General features: G+C 49.7%; 1 protein-coding gene across 2 annotated transcripts; it reads right to left on the minus strand.

Moving 5' to 3' along the window:
• Positions 1-2,845: 2,845 nt before the first annotated feature.
• Positions 2,846-9,341, minus strand: UCP3 (uncoupling protein 3). Of its 2 annotated transcripts, XM_079789367.1 has the most exons (6): positions 9,029-9,341; positions 8,311-8,512; positions 7,861-8,061; positions 6,370-6,471; positions 5,713-5,893; positions 2,846-2,980 (listed from the first exon to the last, which is right to left on the minus strand). In XM_079789367.1, the coding sequence occupies exons 1-6, from the start codon at positions 9,152-9,154 to the stop codon at positions 2,866-2,868; spliced, it is 927 nt and encodes a 308-aa protein (XP_079645493.1). In that variant the 5' UTR covers positions 9,155-9,341; the 3' UTR covers positions 2,846-2,865. The 2 variants fall into 2 exon arrangements, with proteins under 2 accessions (XP_079645493.1, XP_079645494.1); XM_079789368.1 differs by lacking the exon at positions 6,370-6,471.
• Between the last annotated feature and the right edge of the window lie 841 nt (positions 9,342-10,182).

Below are 10,182 nucleotides of genomic sequence, written 5' to 3' on the forward strand. Positions count from 1 at the left end.
GTGGGTGGCTGTGCCCGATGTGGGACTCCCTGTCTGTGGTGGGAGGGCCCCGGGACAGCTGTGGGCTTTAGAATGCCTGGGCTGCTTTATGGGAGAGAACAGAGAACAGTGTCAGGGGTGCATCAGAGGATTTAAGTTTCTTCATTAGATTATATTTTAAGAAGAAAAAAGAGCTTTTAAAATCTCTCATAAATAATTCTCCAGGCCGACTAACCTACTCTTATATTTGACCATTCCTCAATTTCATTGAAAGGATGGGAGAATGCCTTCATTTTGCTTCTCTCCATTTAAAAAATTTTCCTGTATGACTCTTTTATTTCTAGGTTTCTCATATCCTTTCTAGAGTGTTTCATCCCACCTATATCCATTATTCTGTGCTCTTCCGTTTTCTCTAGGACCTTGATTCTGCAGTCTTTCTCCCTCATCTTCAATCTTTCCTTACTTCTAGTGTGTGTGTGTGTGTGTGTGTGTGTGTGTGTGTGTGTGTGAATTGAACCTGCAGGACTTGCTTACTCGCCCCGCCCCCACCGTTTTTTTTTCTTTTTGCCTACTCCTTTTAAAACATACATTTTTTCCCTCCTTTCTTTCTCTGTCAAATTTCCCAATAATTGGCTGTCCTCTGACTTCTCAGCCTTTGGCACAACTCTTACATTATTTGATGAATGAATAAACGAATGCTCTCACATTCATCTTCTCATTCACTTTACACCAGCCAAACGGGCCTTCTTTCTGTTCTTTGAACATGCCAAGCTCAATCTTATCGGGCCTGTGTACTGCCTGTTCTCTTTTCCTGGAACCCTCTTCCTCAATTTGCCCAGCCAGCTCCTCTTATCACCCCTACAAAAAACATTTACACACACACACACACACACACACACACATAATTGCACATGTCAAGTCAAAAGTAAGATGAAATTTTATTTTATTGACTGGTCGATTTTATAGTGAGAGGACAGGAGAGAGAAGAAAGAGAGAGAGGGAAAAACCCCCACAGATTTGTTGTTCCATTTATTTATGCATTCATTGGTTGATTCTTGTATGTGCCCTGACTGGGGATCAAACCTGAAACCTTGGCATATTGGGGTGCTCTACCGACAGAGCAACCCACCCAGGGCAGTAAGAGAACATTTTAAACAGGAATTTTAATTGAAAGCCAAACCAGACATTAAATTGATAATTTTTATCTTTTTGCTTTTGTTTGAATTTTCCAGTTTATATATGTAGATGATCTCAAATTGCAATTTAAATTTAGGAAAGTGCTGAGTGTAAGTGGGTATTCACTTTCTCCCAGGTGTAGAGGAGTCAGTGTGGGGAAGGAGGGATGACTTTGCTGAACATTCCTGTGAGGTGGGGATTGTTCCCATTTCTCTGGTAGGACACGGAGGTGCCAGGATTCCTGGTGGTTAGGCTGCTAGTAAGGTGGGGGTGGGGCGAGGTTTGAACCCAGTTCTGCCATCAGAGCCACACAGGCTGCTAACAAGCAGAAAAACATTCTGGGTTCCCAGTGTCAACCTGAAAGATGTCTAGTCTTAAAGCCAGAAGGAGGTAATCTGGTTCAATCCTGCCCTTTACAGAAGGAGGAGCCGAAGCTCTAAAAGGCAGAGCAAGCAGCCTGCAGGAGAGGGTAGAAGGCAGTGTGGGCGTGTGGGGCCAGATCTTGCCCAGCCCTTACAAACAGGAAGCCTGAAGTGAGAAAGTCAAATTCTGTCCAAGAAAGAGAAGGCAGAAAAGTGGCTGTTTTCTTTCTGACACCCAAGGTGAATTCCTTTATTAAGTCATAATAATTTTCTAAAAATTCTGAGTCCTGCTACTTTAGGCTGTCAACTCCACCATTTATCTCTTTCCCCCCAAGCCCCACACTCTTCAAGATGCTTCACAGGACAGCCAGGGAATGGGGGCTGCATGGGAGTGGGGGGCCCATGGCTGTATGTCATCCTCTGTTACTCCTGGCCCTGGTTCATTTGGCTGGACCTCTAATCAACCGTCTTTTAAGAACTTCCCTGGCACTTCCTCACTGTCCTGACAAAATCTTTACCAAGGCCTTGTCCTTATATTTACAGTTGTACAGAACTTTTGCTTTTATAAAGTGCTTTTCTGTCCAGTCTCCCACTTGGTCCTCATGATAACCTGGTGAAGTAACAGGGATGGGATTTTTACTCCCATTTCACAGGGAAGGAGACTGAGGCTGTCCTCTGGAATCTCCAGTGTTGTTAGGGACTAATTACGAGTCTCAGCCCCACACTGGCCCAGCAGTGCTCCTTTGGTACAAATTCCAGGATTTCTCTTTTTTTCCTCATGTTTCCTAGAATCCCAATGGATTCCATATAGCAGACACATTACACAGACGGCTGGTGGTCCATGGTTAACCAAAGGCTGCAAGCACAAGCTTTATGTTGCTTTGGCAATGTCCTCCAAGGTTCCTTAGCCAATTGCCAAGTTATCATGTGCCACTCCCGACCAATGCTTGCAGTCTTTTCTTTCATTGTCTAATCAGATTTTCCAGTTTACAATCTTCCAATTTATCCAAATGGATCTGTTTGGTTTATTTTTTTCTTGCCTAAATGTTAGGCATCCAACCTAATGGGTTTCAAAAATTAATATAATTTATTTGCTATCTTATCAGTGCAAAACAAAAACGTTATTAAGACAACACAATGAAAAAAAGAAAGAAGAGGAAAGAAAAAAAAGAAGACAACGCACTGAAGACCAGACTCCTTCCTCCTCTTCTCCTTCTGTTTCTTGAGTCATCAGCAAGTAAACAGCTCTGTAAACATGTGTGGGTCTGTGCCCTGTGTGCGTGGAACTACTGTTTTATTCCGTCCTTAACCGATTCTGTTCCAGTTGCATCCAAGTGGCCTGACCTATTCAAAACGGAGATTCCCGTAGCATCTGGACATTCATCAAGGCCCGTTTCAGCTGCTCATAGGTTACAAACATCACCACGTTCCAGATTCCCAGTCGCAAAAAGGAGGGTGTAAATCTGATGAGAAAAACAACCGAAACGTAAGGCAGAGTGGAAAGAAATCTGTGCTTTCCCCATCACAGTGTCAGTGCCAACGACCGAGACTTGTGTTAGTCATGAACATTTTCTAAGATCTGTTCAGTCTTTCTCTTCTCTGCTGAAGGAATTCAGGCAGAAGGAAAGGAAAGGAAACTAGCATTTTTAGCCAGGTTACTATATCAGCAGTTATTCTCACAGTTCTATAAGATAGCCGATTATGGCCAGTTGTCTTTTTCAGAACCTGCCACCCAGGGAGGTAAGTAGCTCTTTTATAGCCACACGACTCCCTCTGCTGCTGGGTGATTCTGGGCTCACATCCTGAATGTTCACCCCTGAGGAGGTGCCTGCTGGGGCACCGAGAAGCTGGGATACCGCCGGGCAAAGATAGTGTACCACCAAGCTTAGCTCATCTCCGGAGAGCCTGCCTGTCCTGTCCCCACCTCAGCTTTGCTTCAGACTCAGGGAGGAGCCTGTGACTTGGCCCTGCCCTCCTCCTCAGCCTCTCTTTGCTGATCCCCTCCTGGTCCTCTCTGCTCCTGCCAGACCTTTATTTCCACGCCCTTGCCCATGTTGCTCCTTCTGTTTGGAATGTCCTTGCCTGGGTGGTCGCTAATGGCTCTGTAGGCATTGGCTTGGTCATCATAACCTCATGCCAAGGCCTCTCCTGAACCCTCAGCCCAGGTTCCTCGTAGGGAGCATAGTCCTGAGGCAATGAACGAGAACTCTGGAGTCAGACCTGGGTTTAAATCCTAGCTCTACCAGTTTTTAGAGTCATGATCTCAGTTGAGTTAATCTTTCTGAGCATCAGTTTCCTTATCTGTAAAAGGAGGAAAACACAGTAATGGTATCTACCTCATAGAGTTGTTGTGAGGATTCAGTGAGTTATGCACAGCACACAGCCCAGGGGCCAGTATCAGAAAATGCTCAATAGATGGCACCTGCTTGTCTGCTGCTCTTTGGGGAAGCATAGCACCATCTCCGCACCCATGAGATGCAAAGCAAATGTTTCCCAAGTAAAATAACAAACGGAGACAAGTGGCTACGGCTTAAGATTGTAATGAGAGAGGCACTTACAGGGAGAGAACAGACGGTCAGTGGAAACACAGACTGATGATGCCATTCCCAGGAGTTAGAACCTGCTTGCTTACTGAGTTCAGTCTAACACTGGGCTCCAGAAAGTTCTCATCAGTGGTGCGAGGTGAGAGGGCGAAGAAAAGAGCTTAGCACCACAATGAACATGTTGGGTGAAGTCTGATGGTTTGGGTTCGAGCTGTGGCTCTGCCATTTAGATTTTGTGATCTTGGACAAGTGACTTGATATTTATGAGTCTCTTCCTCAGTAAATGTGAACAATACTTCCCAGTTCAGGGGTTGCTGAGTGTTCAGCACAAGGCCTAGTACTCAGAGACTTGACCATGATGATAACCTAGGAGGTATTGAGTGCTGGCTTCGTGCTTGGGACTCCGGGAGATGAGAGATATACCAGCCACTCGTCCTTGGCTTCCACGAGCTTACATTCTAGCATGGAGGATAATTTAAACTTACAAACACCGTAACACAGAGTAGGAGGTGGTAAATACCACGCACACGGTATCAAGGAAGTATTGCTGAAGCTCACAGGGTACTTGAGAGTATAGGGAGGAGGTGGCTTGTGAACTAGTCTTGAAGGACATTTTGACTGTTGCCAGAGGATGTTGAGGGGATGGGTAAAAAAGATGAAGCGATTGGCCGACCAGTGTGGCTCAGTGGTTGAGCATCGACCTATGAACCAAGAGATCACGGTTCGATTCCCGGTCAGGGCACATGCCCAGGAACACTCCAGGGTGGGGCGTTCAGGAGGCAGCTGATCAATGATTCTCTCACATCATTGATGTTTCTATCTCCTTCTCCCCCTCCATTCCTCTCTGAAATCAATAAAAAAATATTTTTAAAAAAGGTGACGAGATTAAGGAGTATAAATTGGTAGTTACAGAATAGCCATGGGGATGTAAAGTATAGCATAGGGAATATAGTCAGTAATATTCTAATAACTATATATGTTGCCAGGTGGGTACTAGACTTATCAGGGTGATCACTTCATAAGTTATATAAATGTCTAATCACTAGGTTGTACACCTGAAACTAATATAATATTGTACATCAACTATAATTGAAAAATAAACATTATTAAAAATATATTTAGGGCATTAGGTGGCATGGGAAAGGCATTCTACGCAGAGGGAATGGTAAATGCCAAGACACAGAAGCAAGAAAATGTGAAATACATACTTTGGGCCCTCCAGGTGCCGTCGGTGGGTTGGGAAAATTCTCAGGATTACTAACCACCTTTCCTTCCTTCCTGGCCCAGTGAATTTGGGGACAGAACTTGACCTATGCCTAGACTCCCTTTTCTCAAATTGGATTTGGCTTATCTCCCCCCCGCCCCCGGCCCCGCCAACTTCCATAGTTCTTGATACTCTCCTTTGTGGCATATACATCTGTACTGTTCACCACTGCATCCCAGAGGGACCCATGGTAGGCATATTATTCATGAAAGGAAGAAAGAAAAAAAAAAAGAAGGTAGAAAGAAAAGAAGGAAGAAAGGAAGGAAGAAAGAAGGAAATGGAAGGAGAAAGGAAAGGGAAGGAGAAAAGGGGAGGGAAAAGGGAAGGAGGGAGAGAGAGCAAGCCAACTTTTCTGGAAGGGAGATGGAGGCGGGAGGGGTAGGCTCACCCCTTATAGAAGGCTGAGGCACCCTCCCGGGCCACCATCTTCAGCATACAGTCCAGGGGGCTGCGGTATTGGCCTGGGAGCGAGTTCATATACCGGGTCTTCACCACGTCCACTGGGGAGGCCACCACTGTGGCGCAGAAACCGGCTCCAAAGGCAGAGACAAAGTGGCAAGGGAAGTTGTCTGTGGCAGGAAGGGAAGAGCAAAGACGGGGCTGTGAGATGGGATGAGCACCTGCTTTCTGTTCCATGTGTGCTTATCGTGTGTCCCCAATTAAACGGTGAACTCCTTGAGCAGAAGGGTGGTGTTTTCCATCTCTCACTGCCCTGGGTGGAGCCCCTGGTAAGGACTGGCAAGATAGAACTGAGCCGTCCCACAGTTGGAAGGTCATCCAGCCCAACCACCTTGTCTGAGGAAACTGGAGTCAGAGTAGGTGATCCCCACTTAAAGACACACGGTGAGAAGTGGTGCTGGGCTGGAAGCCAGGTCCCTGGCTTCCCCGTTCAGGGCTTCTTCCTACTCGTCTCAATGATGTACTGGGCACTGCTCCTCTCTGATCCTTCTAAAGCCCAGTGGCCTCTGGGTGGTGCCCACTATGTGGAGTTCCAGGTTCCCTCCCTGCTGGGGGAAGGCTGTCTGCCTGGAGCCCAGGGCCTCACCGGTGAGCAGCTGATAGTCCAGCAGCTTCTCCTTGATGATGTCATAGGTCACCATCTCAGCACAGTTGACGATGGCATTCCTTGTGATGTTGGGGAAAGTTCCTGTTGGAAAGGGATTGCGGGCTGATAAGTGGGGAGTAGGAGAAGTGGACCCCTGGCTGCAAGGCCACAGACCCCAGTTTGGGGGCATGGTGCCCCCTTCCAGTGGTCTCAGAGAGCCCCTCCACCTCCGCTGAGCAGATTACACACAATAACCCAGTGGAAACAACTCTCAGATTATCCATGTCCTCCTTCGAGGCAGAAAACAGAGAGGCCCACCTGTGTTTCTTTGGGCAACATTTTGGAGGGTAATCTGCAAAATCTATCAAAATTTACACATCCCTCCCTGAGGCTTGTCTAAGCCAGGAAAGGAAGTCTTCCTTTGGAAGAGGAAGGTGGGCTCTTGCGACAGTGACAGCGTGCAGTGTTGGCAGGGTCCAGGAGAGCATCAAGACCAACCCCCTGGCCGAAACCGGTGTGACTCAGTGGATAGAGCGTCGGCTTTCCGACTCAAGGGTCCCAGGTTCGATTCTGGTCAAGGGCATGTACCTTGGTTGCGGGCACATCCCCAGTAGGAGGTGTGCAAGAGGCAGCTGATTGATGTTTCTCTCTCATCGATGTTTCTATCCCTCTCTCTTCCTCTCTGTAAAAAATCAATAAAATATATTTAAAAAAGAGAAAAAGAAAAAAAAAAGACCAACCCCCTGGTTTCTCAGAGGAGGGCCAGGCTCCAGGAGGGCGCAGCGCAAGGGAGTGCAAGGCCGGGCTCTGACCCAGGTGTCCGTCCTGCGCTTAACCTTCACTGGGTCACTGTTTCTTCTGAAGGATTCATGAGACCCCGGTCTGCAGGTGGGAGAGACGCCAGCATTTGTCGGCGTTGCCACCATTTAGACCCGTAGGGACCCCTAAAGCCATGCTTCCAAGGAAGCTCCCTCTTCACAGCATCTCCTGTGTCCCGACTCCTCGCAGCTGCCTCTGCTTCTTCTCCACGCCCTGCAGTCACCTCTCTTCAGCGTTTGCTTGGAAGGTCCTCCCTGCAATCTCCGCACACTCAGAGCCTGCTGAGCCTTTGAGGCCCAGCTTAAGCGTCACCTTCCCTCCAGAGCCCACATGGCCTCTCCTGCCTCTGGGCCTGCATCTCCTGTGAACCTAGCACACCCTGCCCCGCGCTCCGGCTGCCCCTTGACACGGCTCATCTCCTCTGTGTGGGTGTGGAAGGTGTCTTCTGGTCACTCCTGTCTCCCTCTCAATAGCCTGCGCTGGTGGAGGGTCGGCAGACTGAGCTGAATTGGGAGCACTGTGGTAGGTCAGGAGGTCTTTTAGGTAGGACGCTCTTTCAGAATCACTGGAATACACTCTGCCGGGAGTTCCCTCGTCGCTCAGTTCTCTGCCCCAGCCCGAGGGTAGGAAAAGCTCTGCCGAAGGCCCCCTGAGGCTGGAGTCCAGACTTACCTTTCCACAGGCCCCTGAGCCCCTCCTCCCTCGCGATGGTCCTGTAGGCGTCCATTGTCCCGCTGTACTTCTTGCTGCCGCCAGGCCCAAAGTGCTGGTTGGCCTGAAATCGGACCTTCACCACATCCGTGGGCTGGGCACACGCTACCGCCATGGCCCCTGTGGTGCAGCCCGCCAAAATCCGGGTGATGATGCTGGAGTCTGGGGAGGAGGAGAGAGAGTGGGCCAGTGTCCCATCACCTGACACCTCTCTGGGCCTGATGCCATTCTCCCCTGCCTGAGGCCTGCCTCTTTTCCTGGGTCAGAATTCTGGAGCTTTCTTTAAGGGACTCTTGAGTCTCCTCAAGAGCGTCTGTTACCAGCTCCCCACACCCCAGCCCTGCCTCTGAGCCTGCACTGCCCTGGTCTCTGGTCCCATGCCCTAGTGTCCCCGGGGTCCTGGGCACTCACGGTCTGATCCTTTGGGGGTGTAGAACTGCTTGACAGAGTCATAGAGGCCGATGCGGATGGAGGCGAAGCTCATCTGGCGCTGCAGGCCGGCGACCAGCCCGCTGTAGGGGCTGCGGAGACCCTCGGTGCGCACCATGGTCAGGATGGTGCCCAGCACTCCGCGGTACTGGATGCTCCGGGCCGCCTGGTTCTCCCCCTGGATCTGAGGGACACCCCCCGCAGAGGTGTGAGAAGCTTGGTCAGGGGGCAGATGGGCTGTGTTCAGAGGCACCTGCCTGGGGCTGGACTTGGAGAACGAGCATGACCAAGCTATCACCTCCCAGGGAGAGTGACGGAGGCTTGTGCCGCAGCTTACAGCTCACAGCGTGGCATCTGCTTCTCTGAGCAAAGGGAGAGCAGATTGGTTTTCCCACCAAAGTGGTCAGTGGCTTGCTCAAGGTCACCCAGTAACTCCTTGCTTTTACTTCACTCTTTACGGCTTACAAAACAGGGCTAGGCCTTAAAGGGTCCTGTCACGTCATGCCAAGGAAGAAGATTTTTTTGGTCTTGGGCAATGGTGATGAGGAGGCAGCAAGGCAGGGTCGGAAGCAGGGGAGGGAGTGGCCTGCTCAGGGTCCTGTGTGGGGAAGAGCTTGTTGGGAGGCGGTCCAGGCGCCGTGGTAGAGACCTCAGCCCTTCCTTTGATGCGAACAATGACCCTCGGCCAAGGGGCACCTACCTGCAGGCGGACCTTGGCTGTGTCCAGTGGAAAGGTGAGGAGGTCAGCAAAGCAGGCCGCCATGCCCGCCCCCAGGAACTTCACAGCTGTCGTCGGAGGCATCTCTGAAGGCTTTAGTCCAACCATGGTCCCGGAGGTTTCTTCCAGTCCCTTGAGGGCCCAGTTCAGGTCCGAGGAGAGAGGCCGCTCTGCAGCCCTGGGCTTTAGTGCAGGGAGGAGGCTGCGGAGAGAGGCCGGCGGAGGCAGATGGAACCAGTGCTGCCTGGCTCAGCACCAAGAGGGGCTTTCTGAGTGAAAAGCCTGGGCATTCCACGTTCAGCTGTGTGGATTTGGCTTAGAAAAACTGGCCACATGACTTTGCCTTATCTCTTAAAAATTAAAAAAAAATTGATTTGAGAGAGGAAGGGAGAAGGAGAGAGAGGTATAAACATCAACGATGAGAGAGAATCATTGATTGGCTGCTTTCTGCACGTCCTACATTGGGGATCAAACCCACAACCCAGGCATGTGCCCCGACTGGGAATCGAACCATGACCTCCTGGTTCATAGGTTGATGCTCAACCACTGAGCCACGCTGGCCAGGCTGACTTATCTCTTTTTGACCTTTCCCAGGATGAAGTTGCATTTAAAACTTTATTTTTATTAAAAAATTAAAAAATTTGAGGTACAGTTTCCATATAATGGTTGTCTGCATTTTAATGAGCTGTAATGGGACTTGTGTGTGGATTCTGGAATGTTTGGCCAGGACAGCAGATGGGGCAAGAGATTTTCTAGGCGGGGATCTAACCTGGCATCCAAGCATACGTAAGTCAGATCATGTCACTCCCTGTTATAAAACTGTCCAATATGCCCCCCTCCATCATTGAGAACAAAGTCAAAAGTCCTTGTCGTGGCCTGTGGGCCCCTCCGTAAGATCCACCTCGTGCCAGGTTCTGTACTCGGCACTCCCCAGGCAGTCCTGAGTGACAGTGAGTGTGACCTGCCCACAGGAACTCTCAAGGAGTCTCGCAGGGGCATTAGACATGCCTACAAGTAACTGTAGTGCAAGATGGGCTGGACCAATGTCAGAGGAACGAGCCATCCAGAAGGGGCTCAAAGGAGGGAGACCCTCTCTCTTGTTTGTGAGGTAGAATTAGAACAATTTCATGGGGGGT

This window comes from Cnephaeus nilssonii (assembly GCF_951640355.1).
Source record: "Cnephaeus nilssonii genome assembly, chromosome: 13".
In the NCBI taxonomy this organism is placed as follows: Eukaryota; Metazoa; Chordata; class Mammalia; order Chiroptera; family Vespertilionidae; genus Cnephaeus; species Cnephaeus nilssonii.